The sequence below is a fragment of the Dipteris shenzhenensis genome, chromosome 7 (assembly GCF_047967505.1).
Source record: "Dipteris shenzhenensis isolate YYH24624 ecotype China chromosome 7, Dip_SZ_1.0, whole genome shotgun sequence".
NCBI lineage: Eukaryota > Viridiplantae > Streptophyta > Polypodiopsida > Gleicheniales > Dipteridaceae > Dipteris > Dipteris shenzhenensis.
Genome location: NC_141602.1, coordinates 18,404,471 through 18,429,375, shown reverse-complemented (window position 1 = coordinate 18,429,375; position 24,905 = coordinate 18,404,471). Strand labels below are relative to the sequence as shown.

The following is a 24,905-nucleotide window of genomic DNA, read 5'->3' as shown; positions in this document are numbered from 1 at the left end:
TGTGTCCACTTCTCAAAGGTTACAAAAACTCTTTCTCCTTAGAGCAGTTGACACAGCTCTCTAGAAGAAGAAATAAACTAATCGCTTCATCTATGTCATAGCTATAGCTGCTAGACACAACAAGGGCTCATTACCGCCCAATACTCCACGTGGCTTTCACAATTGCTTTGCATCCTTTCATTGAGAGCGGCTAGCTAGTTTATGCTTTCCCGTGGTTAGTATTTTAGCGAACTCCATGTCCTAACTAATGTCACTAGTATTATTAGAAAAATATTTGTTTATAGTTCCTCGGATACAATTATAGAAAGATTGACTAATTCAACGATTCGTTCCAATGCAAGTGATGGAACTAGTAGCAAGGGATTGGGTTTCTTGCACGGTGCTGCAACCTAAGCCCATGAACAACCACAATGACCCACCTTGCTTCTCAATGAAATTTACAAAAAAGGAAAAAAAAAAAAAAGAGCCTTGGCTTCATGCCCCTAACAACTTTCTAAGGCTTAAATTCCTTGTACTCTTAAGCTAGCGCCTTTGCGACATGTGCGCTCTTGTTTTCACTTATGAGATTGTGCTTGTATACAAGTTACTCTTAGTTTCAACCAACACACTAGCGAAAACCCATCTTTGTGAGGTACATGCATCCCAAAGAAATTATAGCTTAGTGGGAAGAGGTGTGGATAGCTCGCTAATGATGTGATTGTGCATCTTACAACATAAAGGCATGAGTTATCATATGGTCCATGTTTGAATTTGTTGAATCTTAAATTCATGGAAAAATCAAATAATGCAAAACTTGTTCAATTTTTATTACTTACGATATATTCCTGCTGCTGCAGGGAGCTATTTTTTATTAAACATTCCAAGTTGATCAAAAACATCATGCCTCAACAGTAGCTGATTGCCTCAAAATGAAGACATATCTCTGTAGGAACATGATGCAACTTTTCAAAATTCTGTCAGCATAATGAAAAGCTGCATCATGTATATCTCCTCTATATCATACTCTATATGTTACAGGTAGTTTGCATTGTAGTTAGTATCCATTTTGTAATAAAATCTGACGCATCATAAATATTCTCTAGTTAATTTAGAATGCATATTATAAATAGTATATGATCAACAAAGATCTCTAAATATTGACAGACTTACCTCATCTAGATGATCTGTGGATGTGCATGTGCATGTGCATGTGCATGTGCCTCTTAAGTGATAGGGGACCATATCTGCTGTGAAAGACCAGACAGGAAGGCACAATATTCTGATTACAAAGAAACTAATGCTAACTGCACCCTTGTACATACGGACATCTGAACTGTCCTTCATTGGGCACCACATAGAGCAAACACAATTTCAACACTAATGATTGTCACCCTGTAAATGATCAACAAAGAAATCTCTAAAATTGACAGACTTCCCTCATCTAGATTATCTGTGGATGTGCATATGCATGTGCCTCTTAAGTGATAGGGGACCATATCTGCTGTGAAAGACCAGACAGGAAGCCACAATATTCTGATTACAAAGAAACTAATGCTAACTGCACCCTTGTACATGCGGACATCTGAACTGTCCTTCATTGGGCACCACATAGAGCAAACACAATTTCAACACTAATGATTGTCACCTTGTAAACCAGATCTGAATTGTCTGGCTTTCTAAACAATACATATAAAGACTTGTATGGTGGCCAAAAATAACCCTAAACTATAATCCCATAAACCTGATGTATCTTGGAATCCAATGTGGGAGAAAACGCAACCAATTGTGTACACTTTCGGCCAGCCACTGCTACCTTGACCAAAACTTACTGGCGTTGTAAACCTTGAATCTCTTCTGTAAAATACAGTTTGCTTTAAACCTGCGCATAAAAGAAAGATTGTAAATACTAAATAATGATTTGGCAAGCACCCCTAATTTAGATTTTAACATGACTTGGGACCCACCTGTAAAGCTCCTGAAGCATGATGATGAATACCTTGTGGCAGGATTGGGACTATGCTTTGTAACCCTCCAGATTCAGCCACCAGCTCTCATAAAATACAAAAAGTCCTGTTGAAACTACCTATTCTTAAGAGTACTATTGACATTGAAAAACTCATTTTTTAATGCTCCTTTGGTGCCAAGAAGCTTTCAACGAGTCTTCATAAACAGGATCTTTAATGCTCCTTTGGTGCAGAGAAGCTTTCAAAGATAACTTTCCCAGTAAAATCACAATCATGACTAGTTAAGAGCAAATCCTGCAAGCAAAATTGAGTTATTTTAGTGCATAGCTCAATAGCCATTCCTCAGTTTTATCACTTGGGAATCTCCTCAACACATTTTACAGAGTGAGCACAAAGGAGATGCTCCAACTACCACAAAGTCGTCTAGTTGCTCTGACACAAAGAAACCTTTACTGCTGACCCAAAGTAAAAATAGCTAGGAGGACTATAGGGAGTGTATATGCTTGGCATGCAATCTGTTAAATAATCGATTTGGAACCATCATCAAGAAACAGAAGGTTCCATAGCATATAAGCCCATCGTACAGTAAGGTATCTCAACGGACTATTTTATTCTCCAGCAGTAGTAATTATCATCAAGGGGATTTGTAAACCCTCTGCACTTGCACTCATTTTTAAATCATTTATGCAGGTTAATATCTGCTCTTTTCTCAAATGGATCACCTGCAATGGTATTATCCAAAGCAATTCCTTCACTGCAATAGGAAAAGTTCAGTCCCACCAAGGCTTGAATGCTTCTGTTCACACACACCAGCCTCCTCTCATCGGCTACCCACTAAATTCTCTAATGTAGGTAATACAATCCTCTATGATAAATCATATGGAATGCACATACTTGTCTGGCTGAGCAAAAACACAAATTTCCACCACACTTTCTATCACATACTCCTACTAAAGCTGAAGAATGCATAAAATCAACCAAAGACTAATAATAATATTCTTAGTAGCATACCATGCATACATGCCACGAAGTGCTTGAACTCATGGAAACTTGCTCTTTCTAATAATGGAGAAGAGAGCTTTGAATACGTGAAAGATGCCAAATGATGTCCATCTGGATCATCAAGGGGTTTCGCATCTGCAACAATCTTAGCAAAGTAAGCTTTATCAAAGCTCATACGCGTGTTCCCACTTGACACAATTATCCCAGCTTCCCAGCATGCATTGAAAACCTGCACAAAATCCACGAAGAACATAAATTTCCGCCGTACAACACAAAAAAGGAAACAGAAAACCACTGTCTTCTTTTGTCCTTTTTCCTTTTCTTCAATACTTCCTAACCAATACCTTTTTCAGAAAATGGTTATCATATATTCATAGCAAAAAAAAGCCCTGCTCACTTTGAGAGTCTAGTGTAGTTTGTTGATATGATGGATATGGTGTACAAGTCCAAACGTTTAGTAGTACAGGTTACTTAATGTTCAAGAACCCTCAATTAGAGTTTCATACTTGAGCTATGGATAGTGTCCAAGCTAAGCTTACATTAGAGTTTATCACATCACCAACTTCGATGTCAACCCTATCTCTTGCAGAAAAGTTTCCCTATGCCCTTGCAAAGAGTCCCATGCGTATATCTATAAGCTTGCTTTAGTACATTAAGAGTTTTTTTCCTAATTCCAAGGACATAGCTGTAAATTGCCTATCATTATTGACACATAATTGATTGGCATACCTAGACATCAGCTCCTACTAGCTCAAGTTTCAACCTGCCAACCTAGGATTAGGCTATGGTTATTTTCTAAATGAGGGCTGACATTCTCAACCCCTTGCGTAGAAAAATCTTCTAATATTTGTTGGGATTTACCCACCATGGATTGGATAAGGTCCGCATGGGTTATAATATTTAGGTTGCAACGTGTCTCCAAGCAAGCTCGCAGCCCGCACTGCCCCACTAGGCACCCTGAGATAGATAACGCAGCTGAAGCATCGAGTTGTCCAGCCCACCAGTGGCTGCTGCGTATGCTGTCTACATGGCAGCTAACATGCTGCCCATGTGACAGCCCTGCAAATGCTGTCAGTTATGCCCCATGGGCACCTCTAGCTCTCTGCTGGTACACCTGCCCCATGCTATCCTCATTGGGGGGCTCACAGGAGGGCAGGTGACCAACACTATGGCCCCAGGTTTCAGCGAAGCTGTCTACACTGGTTTCCTCCACACCTGGACCCTTAACATCATCACTCCCATTCACAAGGCAGGTGACCCCATGACCTAGAAAACTCAGGGCCATATGAGTAGATCGATGCCTCAGTGCTCAATACACAGATTAGCTAGTTTGCAGAGCTCCACAGACTCAGAGCTGATGGACAGCATCCACCTCCCCCACTGATTGAGGATTTCGATCGGGCAGTTCCATCTTCCCTCATACCAACTATGCATTGAGATTGGACAGGAAGAGGGTCTCAATTGAATCTCTTTCCACAAGGATCCTAAAATTCAATTGATTAAGGCACATTGGGTGTATCAATTGCAAGCAAGTGATTAAGCATCCATCAACCCTTTAGATCGCTTTCCTGTACATTCAATATGGATGCCATCATGGATACATTGCTACACTTGAAGGCCAAGCAAACTTGTAAGCCTCAAAAGGGCCTAAGAATGCGGCGGGCATCCCTCCCATGCGACCTAGTACAAAGAGCACTATTAAAGAAGAACCAGCTCCACGTCTGTGTTTAATAAGTTGACATTATCAACCACCTTACCAAAGGTCCTATCATGGAGGAACCTTGGAGTTGGAGGCCACCAAGATCACTGAGAAGCTTCCTAGTTCTCAGGGTCAAGAAACCATGTCTCAGACCCAAACAAAGATCCACAGACTTGTCCTCCAAACCTTCCTCGGAAGCAGAATTTGGAAGTTCACATAGACTACCATACCAGACCCTAACTAGGCCGAGAATTTACAATCAGCAACCAACCTAAAGAGGAGTCTGCAAGAAGCAGTAGACTACTGTTACAGAAAACTTCCCAACCCCAAGTTGAGGGTTCCACATGAGGTCGAAGAATACAAAATTCAGTTTAGGCCAGGTCAAGGAATGCAAGGTACCAATCCAAATGCTCACAAAAGCAAACTGAACATCAGAGACAGTGACAATTAAAGAAACAGTCCCTACTGAGGATGGTACAAGATGTGCGAACCACCTGCATTTTTGTCACAAGCACAATGTTAATTTTGTCCTCTCCTCACAATTACATTGAGGAAATAATTAATAAAATTCTACTATTTCCCTTTCAAAAAAATACGGGTCAAAGTGTCAGAAACTACTAGACTTAGGTACCTGCCATTGAAGACCTTCAGGACAGACCAACGCGTTGAAAAAACTTTCCTGCTGAGAAACAGATCCTGGCTCTACGGTCACAAAATTTAGGCATGTATTTTGCCTCGCTAGCATAGTAACAATGGGAACATAACCATCCCGATTAGAAGAATTGTAGAACCCTGCTGTCAATTCTGCAGCATGGCTGGCTGTCTTGTATGACCAATGCACACCTGATATCTGCACAACAATTGCATTTCCCCCACAAACAGATCACAGCTCTCCTGCACGTATTATCTACTGCTGAGACATCTAACAAGAAAGAATTTTCCATATTTGACATCACCACGGTTATGGATCTTTCTCCACAATACATACCTTTGCAGCTAGCTTGGTACCCTTGAAGATAATGTTGGCCACAGACAGAACTTGCTCTCCGTGCTCAATCAAAACTTGGGAATACCAATGGAGGAAGAAGCGGCCATAATATCTATCATATTCGCCTCCATCACAGAAAAAAGGAGCATCCTGGAGAGAGGAATTATAGTGTCCAATGTTTTGTGGTGCCTTGGCCCATTGTGGGCACCCACGAACTTCAGCTGCTAGCTTCAGATTCTTCTGGAAGTACTTATCAAAGCACTGCATATTTATTTGGGCAGTCAGCATATACGAAGTTTTGTACAAAGAAAACCTGAAGGAATCACATAAATCACTATGCATTTCTAAGAAACTTGCCAAACTAAACATATTCAAGACATCTATCCTTGCAGCACAAAATTCCAATTCCAAAAATAACTTGCCAATGTAAACATATGCAAGTCAATAACCAAACTAGCTGGGAGGGCATAATGCAGAGACCTGAAACTCTCCGATGCCAGGATAAATCCAGCCATGAACCCTGGGATGAGAAGGGTACTGAAGTTCTCCTCGAGCTCCAAGGCCAACTTCGACACATACAATCGTTTTATCCTCGATATAGCATTTAAAATTCTGTCGAAAGCTTCTCATAAAATCATAATATATCTGCAAAGGGAAAGATATACCTTTGTAAGACTAGGATAAGTCCAATCATTAAAATTTAGATTTTTTGTTGTTCTAAAGACCACAATTCTACACAGAAAATAGAAGAGAAAAAGGAAAGGCGGGAAAAAAAAAGAGGGAGAAAAAGAAAGAGAAGGAAAAAGAGGTAAACAACAACTTTTATGAAAAACAAAAAGGAAGACATACTTAGCAAGCAAAGCAACACTTATGTCGTCATCAAAGCCCAAGCATAAGCAGCTATACTGGGTTTCTAAAGACCCGCGGAATCTCTTGGGCAAACCCAGTGCTTACTAAAATACAACAAATAAACAAAAGAGAAAGAAAACAAGAAATAAAGAAGAAAGGAAGATATCTGCAAAGGGAAAGATAATGATAATGATCTTCAATCTATATGTGGAATTTTCAGAAATGTCAGAAGACAGCAGAAGAATAGATCATCGCATACTACCTCCAGAGCAGTTCTGTCTCCCAAAACACGTTCATTGTCCACCCCCCAAGTTAGACACTCCTGATTTCGCCTACCCTGTTGATCTGTGAAAAAGATGTCGGGATTCTCTTTTCCAACTTCCAATACCCATGTTGGAAGGGAAATATGAACATCATTATCATTGTACTCATGAAAAGACATAGCTACCTGTATCAATAATGCACAAATATCAGCGAAAACAAAATTCAAGACTGATAGACTGCATAAATCATAATGAATCGTGATTAAAGCATATCTTCCAATTATCTTCCACGAGAAGGAGTAACAAGACACTTCTCACCGTAAGTCACATTTTAGTACTTGAACAGAGAATAAGTACAGGTTTTACGCCTATATTTGAAGTAAAACAACTCAGAAATCGGTACTTCGCCCTACATGAATGATCATATAATAAAAGCATCTTGATTGTTAAATGGTATTTATGAGTGAGATGAGATTAAACCCCAAGCAATATAAATCTCCCTCAACTACAAAATACAAGATAAAGCAATTGGAAGAGAGTGAAAACCTGTAATTTTAGCTCTGCCTCCCGAACGATATGAAAGAGGTTCCCATAGCCTGACCAGTCGTATTGCTGTGGATACTCTCTCTCCACAAGACCCCAACAACACTCCACCATAACACCATCAACATTTGCAGTTTTCAGTTCGATCAAATTCTGTTTCAGCCCATTTGGGTCCACCAGTTGGTTTTGGTCTTTGAAGATACAGAGCTGCAATGGAAATAGTCACAGATTCCATTAATAAATGCAAATTGTAATATACTTCTTTGCATCTCTATGCCCTGATGTTCAACAGCTTCCAATTTTAAAGAACCCCGGAAATACAGCATTCGGTTTTGATCATCTGTTAAGACAGAACTATAAAAAGTAAATATCCAATAATGTTGTTAGAAACCTAAAACTTTTAACGTGTAACATGCTTCTTAGTCCTGACAACTTAAACCCCTGGTACATGCCCTGCAAATTCTGGCAGATAGCCCAGAGCAGTCAACTGGAAAAAAAGAAGAGGAGGGGTATTAGGGTAGGCAGGAAGGAAAGCAAGGGAAGGGGGGGAGGGGCTGACACAAAAGCCAGAGTGATTTAGGGAAAGAAATAAGGCTGATGTTAACAAAAGGAGGTTATCCACATAAGCATGCAAATAACATCTAAAATCGATGAAATCCACAAGGTTCTCCTCTTGACACAGCATAGCAAGCGCCAACATTTGGAAAATCTAGTGTGAAAGTTAAAAATGAGACTTAAGACAACATAGGTATTGTGTGCCATACATATTGTTCACACAGTAGTGCAACTTGTACATTTTATTAGGTCATGCAAGGAATATACATGCTAGTCCAAATGGTAAGATGCTCCTACAGGTTAACAACTTTATTCAAGCTGAAGCCTGATAAGGGGGACATAAAGAAAAGGAAGAGGGGGCAAGGGGCAGAGAGGTTTCAGAGAAAACATTAGGCCAGAGTGCTTTAGGAAAGCAATCGCTGTTTTATGATGCTAATGTTGGAAACTGGAAGCCACTCCAGATTAACAAGCAATACAATGAGCACTTAAATGTATAAATTCATAAAAGAATCCATGAGGGACCCCTCTTCAGAAAACCATTCATGGTCCTCGTGCAGCAGATTAAAGCAAAATGCTCAAAAGACTTCGGGTCTGGTGTTTACTATTTAGGCACCTCTTGAGTTGTGTGAGGTAGAAGCTCATACTATTTAAGATATAAATACATATACCAAATACAGTAGTCCAAATGGCAAGATGTTCTGATAGATTAGCAACTCTTTTCAAAGCTGATATCTACCACAAAGCCTTAGAAACTCCTACTCCAACAACAAACCTATATAGAGAGTATCCTTCAGCAGAACACTTCAGAGCGTCCCAGGGATTGCATGCAGAAGTGTTTGACTACAGAATCCAAAACTTTTTTCCTTATGTGTACTTCACAACCATGAGTGTGTGCAGTGAAGATACAGAATCGTATATTTCCGTCCAACAACACGACACAATACAAAAGAGAGGCTCAGAGTCCCACCAAACCGTGGTCCTGTGACCTTAACAAAAGTTCTCCTACTATCTCCTTGGCACCTCTAGATCCCTGAGCCCGTGTGGTCCTCTCTGACCTTCTGTAGATTCTCCACCCATGATCACCGTACCTTACTGCCCTGGAAGACAGCCTAGGGTCAGCCCCTTGCTGAGCTAAGTCTGCAGCTTCCTTCACCTCCTGAATATAGGCCCAAGGAAGGCTGCTCTGCGGCTCCTTTCTGCTCCCTGAATTGCTGCACTGGTGAATGAGGTATGAGGCTCCAAATGCATCTTTTTATAGGGACTGGATACCCCCAAAATGGGCCGACTGGCCAACACTAGTGGGCTGGCCTGCTGCTGGTCTGTGAGCCCCTATATTTGGGACTGTGGGGACCCTCCATGGGTCTGTATGCTGGCCAACCTGGTTGGCCAGCCAACCAGCCATCCCAGGCCCTACATAAGGGCAAGGGGACTGCCCTTTTCAGCCCTTTTCTCTGCCTTTTCTGGCCCCATACTGCTGCACCTGTTCCGCCTCCTGTCAGTCATTTTCCAGCCTCTGGATCTGCTCCAACACCCTCCGTACAGTCTGCTGCAAACGTCCATATTGCTGATGTGGACACCCAGACAGTTGCTGATGTCAGCACTTAATTGCATTTTTCTTTGCTAGATTCCCTGCACAGTTCTGCCCCCTCCAGCCATGTGGCAATGCCATGCCTTTGCTGTCCTCCATGGTGGCTTCCATCTGCCAGGTACTTGCTCCCTTGTGCTGCCCACATGGCAGCCTGTTTGCTGCCCATGTGGCAGACCCATCCTTTCATGGTTTGCCCTTTGGTTCACCCCCGCGATGCACTCCTCATTTTGGGGCTCACAGATGAGGAGGTAACCAACCCGAGGCTTCTCCCTGCACAGGAGGGCAGTAGCAGCAGTCTCACAGGTGGATTTTCTCAAAGGCGCCTCTCATGGGAAAGGGGTCATATACCTAGATGAATCCAAGAACATTCCCAAACTCATCCTCTAAAAACACAACATAGTGCAGTTTCAATCTCACGAGAGTCACTCATAAGATCGAGAACCATAAACTCCATCATGCATGGCAGGGACTAGCTACTATGACATCCCCACTGACGTCATCAACGCCCAACAATGGGTGTAGACCATAGTATAAAAGTATGCTCTCACACATACAAATCCACATACCCACACATACTTGAGCATCCACTTATACAAAGTCTTCGTACTGAGTTTCTGTCGGCACTCCGGAGGTGAAGGGCAAACTCAGCCATGACGAAGGCTAGCACTAAAGGAGAAGGCTAATCAAAAAGTAGTCCAAATCTCTTCATTCAAGCTACAACTGCTTGTGAAGTCTAAACGATTTCATTTTAGTCTCTCCCAAACAAGCATCTAAATTTAAATCTAGCTGGTAGGGCAACGCACCATTTAAGATAGAAAGGATTATCGCAATACCAATAGGCCGCAACTTTAATGGGGTCACCTTTAATGGGATCTTGATGTGGGTATGGCAGCACCTTTCAGCCCGCCTCATTCGGGCCAGCCTGCACTACAAGGATGAGTCCAAAACCAACCCTTGATTTGACATCTAGAGGTCCCTGATCGGGATGGGCACAGGCACATGTTGGGCCACCGCATGCAAATCAATCGGGCACAGTGAGACAACGGACCCATCTGCTCCTTCGAGCCTTGGACAGCCTTCCTGCGTTGGGGGATGAGCGGTCCCAAGGAGTGGCACATTTGAGAGGTGCTCATGTGGCACGATTGTGGGCATTGATGCTGCCATCGCGACATCATGGTACTAGGGGCTTAGGGTGGCCCCTAATCCAGAGCACCCTCCTCAATGATTCGACTAGTTCTCTAGGAGAGAAGTGCACTCACAGTCCTCTTTAAGGCCATACACCATGATTCTTACCCAATTTTTTACACCTTTGGACATGGCATATTGTAGATCAGGCCTCGTATGACATAAATAAATAAGGCAGCCCACAGCTTGCTGATAAAGGGTGGCATCAAATGGTGCACTCCCACCATCCTCAGAGGCGAAAGGAAAGCCAAGCTCCAATGGTGTAGAAACAAGCTTGCAATCTTCAAACTGGAAGTGGTCTAAGAGCTGTCCAATGTACTTGGACTGACTCATCATTATTTCCCCTTCAACGTATGCAACCTAGATGCCCAAGTAATAGTGCAACCGGCCCACATCTGTCATGGCAAAATATTTTTGCAGAGCTGCCTTGAAATCTGCAAGGCTGGCCCAGTGATAAGCATGTCATCCACATATAGAATCAAAATCAGAAATTCTGATTCACTCTTTCGGACATAAAGAATAGCCTCCATAGGGCTGTTCTGAAGCTGCCTTGAAACTGCAATTTTCTGCAAGTCTGGCCCAATGATAAGCATGTCATCCACATATAGAATCAAAATCAGAAATTCTGATTCACTCTTCCGGACATAAAGAGTAGCCTCCATAGGGCTGTTCTAAAACCCAAGGTGCAGCAAAAAAGAATAGATTCTCGCATACCATGCCCATGGTGCCTGCTTCAAACCATAAAGAGCCTTTTTAAGCCGGTATACCTTAGTTTCAGACCTGGAAGTTCAAATCCTGGAGGCTGAGTGAGATAGACCTCTTCCACTAAATCCCCGTGAAGGAAGGCAGTCTTGATGTCCAACTGATGGACCTCCCAATGCTTGTGAAATACAAGAGCAATGACACAGCGAATGGTCGTGATGCGTGAAGTGGGAGCAAATGTCTCTTCAAGGTCAATACCGTGCTGCTGGGTATAACCTTTCGCAACAAGGCGAGCTTTGTAGCAATCAACACTGCCATCAGCTTTGCACTTCTGTAAACCCACTTTGTGCCGATGGCACGCTTGCCTACAAGAAAATCACACAAGTCCCATGTGCCATTTGCTTGAATGGAATCAAGTTCAGCTCTCATGGTCTGCATCCATTCATGACTTTCAAATGCATCTTTGTGACATAGAGGCTCCTCAATAGATGCAGTGGCAATCAAAGCTACAGCCAAAAAATTGCCTTGCATCTGTTTGTGTACACCTTACTACGGGCAGGCAAAGGCTCAATCTGCTGCTTGTCCCTGAGGGTCTATCCAAAAGCCAACAAGGGACTGATTTTTGATGTCTCATGACAGCCCTTTCCTCTTAAAATGCTTGCTCGATAGCATCGCCATCTGGCAGTGGAAAATCAGGCTGAGCAAGAGCAATGGGAGGAGGATTGGAGCTGCTAGTGGCATGGAGCTCTACACTGTGTCAGCTGTATCTATGAAAGGAGGAATAGAATCAAACACATCAGAAGCTTCCACTAAAGGCTGTGTTTTACAGTCCAGCCAAAGGTAAAGGGGCATGCTCAGCAAAAACCACGTCCCTACTGACAAGCACCTTGCCTGTGCTAGGCTGAAACAACTTGTAACCTTTGATTTGTGAGATGTAGCCAATGAAGATGCATTTGACAACCTTATCATCAAGCTTATGCCTCAACTGAGAGGGTACGTGCACATACGCAAGAGTCCCAAACACCTGCATGTGGAAACGACGGGCTTACAACCTGTCCATGCTTCATAGGGAGTCATGCTTCAAATCCCGAGTGGGTGCTCAGTTGAGCACATAGTTGGCACATAATTGCATCCAACCAGAACACCTGTTTTATGGCCCATCACTACAGATGTTAGAGGGCAATCCTCTGAGACATGCCCCCACTTGTTTCTTAAGTATTGGTGTGGGCAAGGCCCTACGTCTATCCCTTCGTAGCTATCAAAGACCCTTTGAGTGATCAAGTGCGAGATTCCTAAAGTGGTAAAGGATCAAAGTCACGGGACGTCTGGGGAAGCACGGGACCATCAACCCTAAACAAGGCAAAGAGGAATATGCTCTATGGAGGCTATAGCTTTGGAAGGGCCACTCCTTGAGAGTCATCCCTTTTCTCCCATATACCCCCGCATTAGCAAGCATTTAAAGCTAGCTGCTTCCCCTTGGAACCCCTCAAGATAGAGACACTCTTTAAAGCGACAGGTATTGCAAGGGTGATCCCACATTCTAGACCCAATAAAGACTCTAGCTGTGAAATATTTCCCACATAGTTGGAGCAAATGCAGAGGGATGGAGTCAACCACTACTATACAACACGGAAGCTAGACACAAAATCCCACTCCTGTAAGGACTTGTCCAGCAATACAAAGAATCCGGTAGCGTCTGCTTAGGATCAAAGCAGAAGTTTGATGGATTTGACAACAATTACTACATGGGGGATGGTTGTGTGGGTGACAGAGGATAGTACGCCTTCTCTATGGAGACAGTCTCCCTCCATACCAAGTATATGGAAAGACTGACAAGCTAGGAGATTTATATGCGACTTTAGCCTCCCGGCAACAGCCTGAGTTCTCTCCCAAGGATATTATTTGGAAGAGACTTGTCAACATCACTATTTGGACCATTTAGTGGTATGTTGGAGCATACCGATGGGGGGTAGTAGGTTCATCCAGCTAAAACTCTTGTCAACATTTGCTAGATATTGTGTACACCTTAGGTGTCATTTGGACACAACGTACAAAAGGGGGGGTCCAAGAAGACCAACAAGCGGCATGGCCACTTATGCAAGGCATGGCGTGCAAGTACCTTCTATAATTTCACAAATCAAGGAATACACTAGTTCTACAGCCCACCACACTGGTTGTTAGCACCTACTACCAGGTTACTATAGGTAATGAGCTAGGATCTGGAGAAGCATGCTACAAGGTACCCAAGACCCTCCTTCAGCATATCAGGATTAGCTGACTGTTTTCAAAAGTTTCGATAGAAGGTACTTTTTTCATGGGGAGAGGGGGGATAAAGCAAGGAATGCATATGTAATGAAGGCCATGCATACAAGTGAACTGAAGAAAAAATACGAAGTGAGAGAAGAGGTATGCACCTCATAAAGATAATCTTTTCTCATTTGGACAAGGGCTCATCTTTTCTACTTGTCATTTCAGACCTTTCTCGTTTCAATCCTAGCCTTCAATTCCAAGAATGACAGAAGACTACCCGTCTCAACAGGAAATAGGAAGCTTTTTAAACATTTATTTCGGTCTCTACCTTTCCACGTCAACAAGGAGCTTTCAATGTTTGCTCTATTCACCCCTAAGATTCATACTTTCCTGTTGTTCGTCCTCCTCCTGAGATCAAAGGAAGGGAGACACGCTCCAACAAAGAGGGGTCACGATTTAGCCCTTAAACTAAGAAAGCCTTACAAGGCTCCAACCCAAAACATTCCTTTGCAACATTCCTGTTTGTTAAGACTACGCCTTCTATTAACCTATAGTAATCGCATGCTGAAGCCCTACCATTGCAAGGCTTGATAATACTGCCCCACCTTCACACAACTCCATAAACTTTTCTCTTCCCTCATGTTTTGTCCCAATCCAAGCACTTTAGGCTGGCTTGCTTGCTACCTCATATATTTCACACCTCCACTCTGGTTTGGAAAAGCAGTAAGAAAATCGTACAAGCAACGGCCAGCTGTTTGTAATTCCCTGCTACCATCTTGTATTTGTTAGAAAAACCTAGACCCTTGGCTAGTTTCTCTATGCAGCGAAGTAGAAATGGATAAGGTGTGTCCAGCGGATGCATCTTTCAGAGAGAGAAGGGAATGTCTTTCTGTATCCACAAAAGAGAACTCATAAGCACCAAATTCAGGATAAGAATATATTGCAAAAAATCTAAGCCAAATATTCCTTACAGAAAGCTCCACCAAAGAGCCCAAACCATGCAGCAATCCACTGCCCTGGATGCTCTTTGGTGAGCTCAAATACTGCTGCTACTTCTGTCGTTTCACCCCTCAGTTTGTGTGCTCCACAGTGACCATCCGTAGAGGTCCTTGGAAAGCACCCTCCCGCATACATGTGTTCTCCTAGTGGCTGTAGGTATGCACCAAGATCCGCTTCAAGGTAAGGGCTGCTTCCAGTTCCACTGCTACATGTCCCCCACGATGGGGCCATTTATAGAAGGCTCCAGGCCCCCATAGACTGGTTGACTGGATCTGTAGATCCAGCCAACCAGCCACAGACTGGGTGCTGACCTGACTGGACCAGGCCTTATAAGGCCTACTGCCAACCTGTCCAGGACTAGTCTGTAAAACTGGAGACCTGTTGAAGTCTTCTCTGACCCACATGACTGAGCACAGTCCTGCTGCTCCTTCCGTGACCATCTGCGGACCTGTGCAGCTATCTCTTCCAGGCCCTGCAAACATTCCGTACAGGCTGCCGTACCTGCTGCTGCAGCCCCACAGTATTAGTACAATGATTGCACAGCCTGCAGGCCTCCACCATCCGTACCTATTGCTGCAATATCCGTACAGGTATGTCCTCTGCCCGCCGTAAGTCTTGGACTGTGTGGCGATGCTCACAGGCTTGCCTTGTGGATGATTCCCTCCTGCCCATGTGACATCTAAACTTGAAGCGCACACAGCCGACTCTCAAACCCCCCAATGCTACATTTGATACCATGTCCCAGTGCTCTCCACATATGGAGCCTTGCAGTGGGACAATGGACCCTATTTTCCAACAGTATTGCCTCACATATGCTAATTTTAACAACTCTCAAATAATGTACTCAGTATCCTGAATGTTCTTTGGGCTCTGGAACCAGTGCTCTCCTCATGTGGGGGCTTGCAGGTGGGACAATGGACCCTATTGTCCAACAGTATTGCCTCACATATGCTGATTCTAACAACAATAAAATACTATACTCACAGATGCTCATTTGAACAATATTGCCTCACATATGCTAATTTTAACACTCTCAAATAATGTACTCAGTATCCTGAATGTTCTTTGGGCTCCAATTCACTTTTGTAAAGAAATTCATATGCAGACATGCACACTTAAAACAGAGTAGAAGCTCAATAGTTTGAGTACTAACATGTAACAAGTCTTCAAGCGGTTCGCAAATAATGCATCATGAACCTTTTATTCGTGATGTGGTGCTATGTGCACAAAAGAACAAAACAAAACACAAAGTTGTACAGACATTCTAGTGAATATTACTTTCATAGATATTTCAATTTCGCCTTTGAGATGCCCCTCTGTGGATATAGTCTTTCAACACTTGATCTGATCATGAATGCAAAGGCTCTGCACCAATAACTCTACCCAAAATGCAGCCCGATTTATTGCAATCACCCATTACTTCCTAACAAAGTTTTTTGACTTCAGATGCTTAAAAAAGCACTAAGTTTATCAAATAAAACCTACCAACTTTTATTGCGATCACCCATTACTTCCTAACAAAGTTTTTTGACTTCAGATGCTTAAAAAAGCACTAAGTTTATAAAATAAAACCTACCAACTTTGGCTATTATTCTTATTGATAAAAGCCCTACAGACCTATCAGCTCTTTATTGATAGTGTACGTATGCGCAGCTCCCGATTGTCGCTTTTGGGAGGCATTGGCAGTTTCAATGTAGGAGCAAGAAGCATTCAACACTTCCAGGAAAACAGTTTTGAAAATTGAGTTTAAATTTTGCTTGAAAAAGTGAATCCAAGGTCAGAAATGTATATGAAATGATAGCATTAAATTCACAAGCCCAAAATCAAAGACTCTGCCATGTATAGCATGAAGATAATATTTATACATGGTTGCTTGAACGCACAAAAGTATAAAAGAGCTTTACAGGGCTGTACAAAATAAAGAATACTGGTAGTGCTAGCTTTTTTTCCTCAAATTGAAGGAAAGGATTTAATCTTTGTTCTTTAAGCTCTAAATCAAGTAGGTTGAGAACTTGCACACACCACAAGAAACTGAAATCAAGTTATGATCGTATAGCAAGGCGGTCTTTGACGAAGGTCTAGCCCCATTGCCAACAAAAAAAAACCAAGAATCAACCAGTCTTTAACTGATCTCCAACACATTACAATTATCCCAAGCCAGCCTACAAAGTGGAGTCTCTTTGCAGCTTGCTGGAGTATGAAGGATACATAAAGCAGACAACCGCATGAGTTCTGTATACAGATTTGAGCTTTCTACTCTGGATACATAATCATATTTCCCACTATAGATACTGTGACAAAACATGATCAGCACAAAATAATGCGAAAGGCACTGCAATTGTTTAGCCAAAGGACCATTTTAGATCTTATTACATAGCATAATAGTTAAGAGTAGCTTCAGAATATTCCAGGTGCTCCAGAACAATTTCGAATTAAACAAATTCTACTCACAGGGATTGTGACATAAACAGGTATGTAAGGGGTTCCTGAGTAGTTTCTGTTGCATTCTGCATTTGGCCATTGTTTCACCTGCATATCATTATCAGATGCATCATTTGGCTGTCTAAAGGACCAGGTAATTAAGAATTCTCAATGACCAAAATTGACACAATCCTCAATGCTAGAAAACTAGATTTGAAAACCTACTCATACAATCTTCATTTATAATATGTTGAAACATATACTAATTGATGGTTACTGCAATCCTGTTATAATGAAAATTTCATATTAATCTTCACATGAGATTCTCTTACAGTATGCCCGAACATGCAGATATGATCAAAATGACACATCAACTGATATAAACCAAGATTTCAGATTCAAATTTGTACAAATGCTCATCACTAGACAGAAACAACCTAATCCATGCTAGCATAGGCTGCGAGATACAGAGAAGTTTAAAAAGCACTTCAATGACAACAAATTTGATGTTTCGCATTGATGAGTCATAACAATATCTCCGATATCCTAACAAGCCATTCTCACCCTCACACAACATAAGTAAAGCACTTGGCCATCTTTCAAAGCATCAATTTCCACTCCAACTGTAGATGAAGCAAAATTATTTGAAAGTTTCTGACACATTTTATGAAGAGTACACCTAAAACTCCCTCTGATAAGTGATGCCAGCAGTCCTAAGAAACCGCCAAGAATTCAATATGTTACCCGAACATCACATGACTGCATTAGCCTCCAAAGAAAGAGAATGGAGACTTTGTTTTTAGGAGAAACCTTCTAAAGAGCTGCAAGGTGTTATTCATCCTCCACGAGCTCTTTCCATGTTGTGCCAAGATTGATGGACTAAACCTTGCCAAGATTGATCCCTTATCGCTTGTTAATCATGAGATCTTTTGATATGTAAGTTGAGAATATTTTATAGATTGGACTAGACCAATATACCAAATGCCTAAAAACTGCAACTACAAAGAGCTGGATGTGGTGTACTTAGATTTTTATTTTCTTGAATAAATGGGTTGCCGGTGGACGTGGTTGCATCCTACACATACTTGATCCTTTTCTCCGACCCGATCTTCATGATGCGACCAACATTACAGGCCCGATTGAGCAAAGGGATGCCACACTGGCCAGACTCAAGTGGCAGTGCTTTCATTCTCACTTCCATGACCCCCAGACCAAATCCCTTCTCTTTGACTCTTTGGTCCGACCAACAGGTATGTAAGGCAGCCCTTGTTGGGGGCCAGACATATCAGATATAGATTGGGCTTGAGTTGAGAGGCTTCAGGCTCTCATGCTTTCACGGATGATTCGCAATAAGCCTTTGGTCCCACATCAAATGAGTTCATAGCATCCCCACTACATGCAGCATTTCAAGTTACCACGTATCTCTACCGCATCAGACAGTATCGCTCCTGCACCACAAGGCGACGCAAACTTCCAGGTTGGCCTTTTCCTCGTCCATGGCACTGGCGGCAGAGGGTGACCAGAGGTGTTGGTATGCACGCACATGCAGAAGGTTTGAGAGCCTGGGGCTCCACGTAGACAGGTTACCTCCCTTCCAGTATAGCCCCCATCCCCCTCACATACCAGGTCCAAGAGGATCAATAACAGTTACACCCATTCAGGACTTGGTTGGCACCTTGTGAGCTCCCTGTGAAGCTCAGCTTTTAGAGACCACTGCCTACGGATTTTAGCAGAGGGCTTCATCGATCCACAAAGATACACACGAATCCACCTCTCCCACTCCTTAAGAATATCGATCGGGTAGTTCCGCATGTCATCACACCGACTTCGTATTGAGATTGGTCGGGCAGAGGGCAAACCCAAAGAGGGTCACATATGCACCTATGTGATCACCAGGAGATCAAGTCAGAGGAGCACTTCGCTTTCGAATGCCCTATGTATTATGATCAGAGGTCGCTATCACTGCCACTTCAGGGATGTGGCTGCGCTCCCCTATCCAATCTGGCCTACCCAGATCAGAGATGCCTAGCAGCCTTCATCCATGAGGCTGTTCGACATAGGGAGCAGTTACTCCAGGCACATAGGTGAGATAAGGGTATACAACAAGACTCCCAAAAAGCATGATCACTGAGTTTTTCAGCCAGACGGCACCAACCAGCAGGACTTGCAGAGACAGTGGATGTGAGGACCCTAGAGATACACCAGACTCGCCCAGCGGACTGAGGCACAAATCATATTAGGGGGCCTTCCCTCCATGCTCACCAGACTGAAGACACGACCTACACAAGTGACAACAGCACTTGTTCACCACAGGGTCATAGCCAGGAGACCACAGCGGGCCACACATGTCGACAGCCGCCAATGCTCCATCACAGCAGCCTCACACGCCGTCGCCTCCCTCTCAGGGTTGCCCCCGCCAGCTCCCATCTTTCCATGAACTCTGAGAGTTTTGTCTCTATGTATTGGTGCCATTATGAGCATGATTATGGGTTTTCTTTTGTATTCATATGGGTGTTCATGCCCACTTAGTGCTTTGAAAGGTGAACAGGGAAAAGTGGCTTACCCTTCACAGCATAGTCATAGGAAATGCATTTCCCCTGAAGTCAAAGACAAGCAAACGGGCTTCCCCTGCTGGAATGGCAAATGACTGCAGCAACATTTTCGGAGCTGGATTTGCAGCCTGCCACTTTCTTTGTACAGTTGTCCTTCAAGATCTCAGCCCCACTACAGCTCAGCCTCAAGCTTTTTGAACGCTCTCAGCTCCTCCTCAAGCTCACTCAAGGAAGAACTATGGGAAGAAAAATAAAAGCTGGGGATGGGTTGGAAATAAATGTTTCTCCAACTCTATTTGGTTTATTCATTAATGAACTAGATGAATGGATTGGATACATAGTGGTGCAAGGCTCTGCTGGGAATGGTGGACTGGGAATCGTAATCACCTGCCTAGTCTGAATCACAAAAAGCATATAGTTGTTGAGATATGGGGCATCTCCTGTCTAAAGCTGGAGTGAGGGCTTCTATGTGGGTGTGCCCGCCCCATGGCTCCTTTTCTTGATTAATTGCTCTTCGAGTTTACATACCCATAATCTATTTTACGGAGAGAACACTTTACGTGGTAATATACTTATAAACCCCATATAATCTCCATCTAAGCTAGCCTATTTAAATACTAAATCTACCCAGAACCATTCTTAAATTATTTACAAGTTTACTCACACCTCTCTTGATGCAGATTTGCTATCCTAAAAACTCAGTAAGGAAACAAAATTTTGCTATTTAAGTTAAAAAGCTTCTTCACGGACCGTGCTTGGATCCTGGATTCTCAACCTATTGTAGACTATAATTTTCCTTTGAGTTGATGTTTTGTAATCCCCACATGATATTCCTTTAATGTTAACCAATTAGACTAGACCTGCTAATAATCTGAATGTAACTCTGAATCTCTTCCAGGAGAATGCTGGTTCCCTTGCTTCAGGAACAAAACAACAAGACTTCAAAGATCCTTGCAAAGTAGGCAACAACAGGTTTACAAGAAAAAAGATCTTGTTTGTAACACAGACATCATCAAGCAAAACCCAGGAAGTGTTTCAATAATTCAAAAAACACACCTGGTCTCCCTGTAAAAACGTGTTCCCATTCATGTTTGCTTTGTGCTCACCGGCCACTCTTTCAACGCTAGTGCAAAGCAGCGGTGAACCTGCTTTTGAGTTTATTTGACCTGGAGGTTTGCACATAAAACTATCTTTCATCCTGACTGGTTCAGCAGCCTTAAGATCACATCCAGTAAGATCAGATAGCAGCTGTTTCTGAGAGCCATTAAATTGTCCAGCAGAGAATGCACTCCCACTGACAGGAGGAGAAACCCATGCTGCAGGTGGATATTGTACCTACAAGCTTGAAAAAAAGTATTCCAAATTAGTGTCCGAGGGAAACCTGACAGCAGCAGTAAAGTCAAAACAATCAATAAAAAGCAACACAAAGTGCATTTTTTAACCTCTCCAGTGCTACTAAACTTTAAGACTACGCATGACCTCATGCATGCACACATGCTCACGCACAAGTATGGATCTATACCAAGATATCCAAACTGAGTTCCTATTAGAACTGCAGAGGTGAAAGCTAAACTCAGGACGGATGAAGGAAGGTACTTTCAAAGAAGGCTAACCAATACTTTTTTACCTTTCTTCAAAGGAAAAAGGGGAAGTTAGCCAACATCTTCTTCATCCGAGGAACAGCTTGCAGGGAAGACAAGATGATTTCATTTTCATACTCTGTACATATCATAATAGAACATGTGCATGACAAATAAAGGTACCTAGGCACGAAGGTTTATGTCCATATATTTCATCAAAAAAGGCAATACACCTAACACTCATGAGCATACAGTTGCACAAAGAGCTCCATGCTCAGGTTCTATCCAAGCTCCATGTCTCACTCATGACAAAGGCTAGCACTTCGGGAGAAGGCTGGTTTAAAAAAATCAATCTAACTGTTTGCAAGTGCAATACCTGTTTCATTTTATACTTCATCGCGCAAAAAAAGCTAATAACGACAACTGGGATCCAATCTTGAGCTTCAAGAAAGGAATTTGCCCTTCAGTGACCTCTATAAGTTCACATAAACCTGGCCAGTATCAATGCCATCACATGATATGACCACTACATGAGCTCTGAAAATAAGCACAAAATCATGGCTTTGTGCTTTCCAAAATCAAAACATCTGCAAGCGTTCTTGTATCACAAACTTGTGGGCAACCTCAGAGTAGTAATCTGTCTTGATGTTGAGAGCATCTAAAAGATGCATGACCTTTGCCAGAAAGCGCCCCCTACCGACAATAGTTATGGTGGGGTCCGTGTCCCTGAGGATTTGCACGTCTTGGAATGGCAGCTGAGCAAATTAAACAACACATAGCCACCTATGCATTGTGGAAAGAAAGCACAGCTCCAAACTGACGCTAAAGCCCCCTGACAGGGCCTGCTCCCCTTGTACTTTACTTGAATAGTGAGCAACATGCAGAATCACTTCAAGAAAAAGTACTTGCTCTTGCTTTTCACTATACATCGTCCTACAGTCTCCCCGGTGCCCCACAGGCAGCCACTTCAACCGTGTGGTAGGAACCTTTAGGAAGAAAACCTTATATGCATCAAGAAACAGGAATCATCCATCTACATGCCAAAAAAAACTTCCAAAGGCCACATGCATGTGGGAGGCTTGACTTCACACCTCGATTGTTGAGCAATTGTGATACTCTAGCTTTCTTTTCAGGTTCTTGCAAAGGACCAGTCTGTTTACCGAAATTATTGTGAAATGCTCGCTTGCGCTTGTTAAACAAATGCACGTGGAGTTTGCTGAGAGAATTATTTGTTAACAAGCAAGAACACGAAACAAGTAGGGAGCTCTCACGAACCTTTGAGCGGAAGGTTGTCCCATCAGCTTCGACCGTCCAGCCTGCCTCACGAGCAAGGGCCTTGATCACATCATTGATATCAGCCCGAATAGGTAAATTGTAGTTGCCATGACGTCTTAACCCAGCCAAGATATTGGATGTAATAGAACGGCGGTGTCTTTCCCTTAACTTTGTTCTTTCTTTCTCCTTCTCCCTGGACCTCTCCTTCTTTACTTTTTGCTCGATGACCATAGTTTGCACTACATCTGCTTTATCCTCCGCTTCTCCACTGCTTCCACTTCCGCAAGCCTCTACGTCCATTTCTCTGACAACTGATCCCATGATACAACCTTCTTCATCTCAAAGCTTCTGACATGATCACTTAAGTACACCACGAACGTGTCCACTATCCACACTTAAGTGTCGAGCGCAGTAAAGTGCAGTCACAAATCGAACATCCGGCAGAGCTAGGCCTTGAATATCGATAGCCGAAGTGGCTAAAGTTAAAGCGCCCCATGCCATAAGGTTACAAGATCTTTTGTCGCTCCATGATGTGGGAATTTATGAGCTTCGTCGCACAATTCACAATACTGCAGCAGAATGAATTGCCCGCTGGTTTCCTGATGATCCTGCTGTTAAATGAGAGATGGGGTAAGACAAAGGGTGAAACAAATCGAAAGGGACAGGAGCTAATGCGAGCCAGAATCCAAAGGAGTGCTTTTGTAAAGTCAAACGCGCAGGCATCTGAACGCTAAACCCGGGGTGCACGCTCGTACATACAGACAATAAATCAAGTGATGAAAATTGCAGCCGCTTTCGCCTGTAACTTCAGAACTTCCCTCTGATTCTTGCAATTGCGAGCTGTAGCACAGACATCTCGCTCGCAAACACACAAAAAAATTTACGAAAGTCCTGATTTGCGCACCCCTGAGCTCCAGCACGGAGAAGCTATGCTCGAAATCCATCCTAAAAATGCTACACTACCTCACAGATCGGCGATCGAAGCGAAGAAGCTCCAGCTGGGCGGTACACTCCCGCCATGGGGAAGCGCGCGTTGTCAGCGATCGGCCAGGAAAGGTGCGTTCGCCATGCTTGCAGAGGTCTGGGAGTTGGGAAAGATGAATGGAAAGGCGAGGCGAAGAAGGGAAGGGTGGAGAAGGCGGATGTCTAAGAGAAAGGAGAGAGAGAAGGGAGGGAAGGAGGCAGGAAGGAAGGGAAGGAGGATCTGTGAGAGGGGGAGGCAAAGGAAGGTGATGAAGAAATCGCCATAGCCAGGAAAAACTGAGCTTTTTGTTAGAATTCTTCTTCTTCTTCTTCTTCTTCTTAGTTCTTCTTCATCTTCTTTATTATTTAGTAGCCTTTCATAATTGGGCAGCTTGGAAGGGATGACTCCCCCCTCCTTTTTGTATAACCCTTTTTTTTTAATTATTAAACATCTTATAAGTCCCCCCAAACTTTTTCCTTGTTTTTATTTTTATTTTTATTTACGCACAATTAGTCCCCCCCATCCCATCCCCCCCTCCCACAACATTGCTAGACAAATAGTTTTTTTTTTTTTTTTCCCCTTCCACGTTTGACGTGGAAGCCTTATTGACCCCTTGCCTAGCTTAGAGAAGCGAAAATGATTTTGGAGCTATTTTCTTTTCGATTTCCACTTATTGTTCTCTCTCTCTCTCTCTCTCTCTCTCTCTCTCTCTCTTCTTCTTCTTCTTCTTCTCTCTCTCAACTTCGAGTCCAAGGCAGGCCTTTGTTCTCTCTCTCAGCTTCCAGGGTAGGCCTTTTGAATGTATTTAACTTGTTTAAAAAGCACAGTGTCACGTGCACTAGTTGTGCACTATGCCCCTCCTCGTCCCCACATCTTGCTCTTCTCGCTCTCGTTCTATCAAACACAAGCTTGAGCGCCAGCACCATCATTGGCACCCAAGCTTCGATAGCCAAGCTTCCTTGCCCACGCTGAAGTAGGACGTGGACCCCAGTTTGTCACGGCAAGCACTATAGTTCCATCCATCAATTGAAATTCAAGCTCTCCATCCTTAAGCCACGTGTGATTTTTATTTTTATAACTCATAAATTAAAAACACTTTGCCAGCTTGCCTAAAAAATCATAGCCCATGCCAGAAAGTTGCGAGCAACCTTCTTCTCCCATCATCTCTACTTGCTCCAAGAATGCTTCCTTGCTCGACCCAACTATTGCCTGCCCATATGTAGTTGTAATCTATCATTTCATCTCCAAGTGTATGTAAAGAAAGATTGTCCACCATTAGTCCACATCATTGTGGCTACGTGGTGTAACCGCCCTCACGCTTCGACATCCAACCGGTTAAAATTTCAAACGGCTAAACAAATCGTCAATCAATAGGAAACCAACTCCTTAAAATTTAAGACTTTTTAGTTAGATTGCCAACCGATTCTCCGTTGGAATTCCAACTTTGTAAGTTTGATTGACATTCAACACTAAACTAGCTGAGCTTTTTTCCCCCCATGTGTGCTCTTATAGTAGCCTTGCACAAAGGGCATTAAGTGCCTCCATAT

General features: G+C 43.0%; 1 protein-coding gene across 2 annotated transcripts; it reads right to left on the bottom strand.

The window, feature by feature from the left end:
• Nucleotides 1-1,478: 1,478 nt before the first annotated feature.
• Nucleotides 1,479-23,735, bottom strand: LOC147900040 (beta-amylase 2, chloroplastic-like). Of its 2 annotated transcripts, none has more exons than XM_087376801.1 (12): nt 23,358-23,735; nt 22,395-23,005; nt 20,596-20,874; nt 17,018-17,095; nt 7,291-7,494; nt 6,744-6,929; nt 6,113-6,277; nt 5,633-5,893; nt 5,276-5,494; nt 2,955-3,174; nt 1,944-2,237; nt 1,479-1,858 (listed from the first exon to the last, which is right to left on the bottom strand). In XM_087376801.1, exons 2-11 carry the CDS (start codon nt 22,713-22,715, stop codon nt 2,221-2,223), a joined length of 1,950 nt encoding a protein of 649 aa, XP_087232927.1. In that variant the 5' UTR covers nt 22,716-23,005; nt 23,358-23,735; the 3' UTR covers nt 1,479-1,858; nt 1,944-2,220. The 2 variants fall into 2 exon arrangements, with proteins under 2 accessions (XP_087232927.1, XP_087232928.1); XM_087376802.1 differs by having other exon boundaries at nt 22,395-23,002.
• Between the last annotated feature and the right edge of the window lie 1,170 nt (nt 23,736-24,905).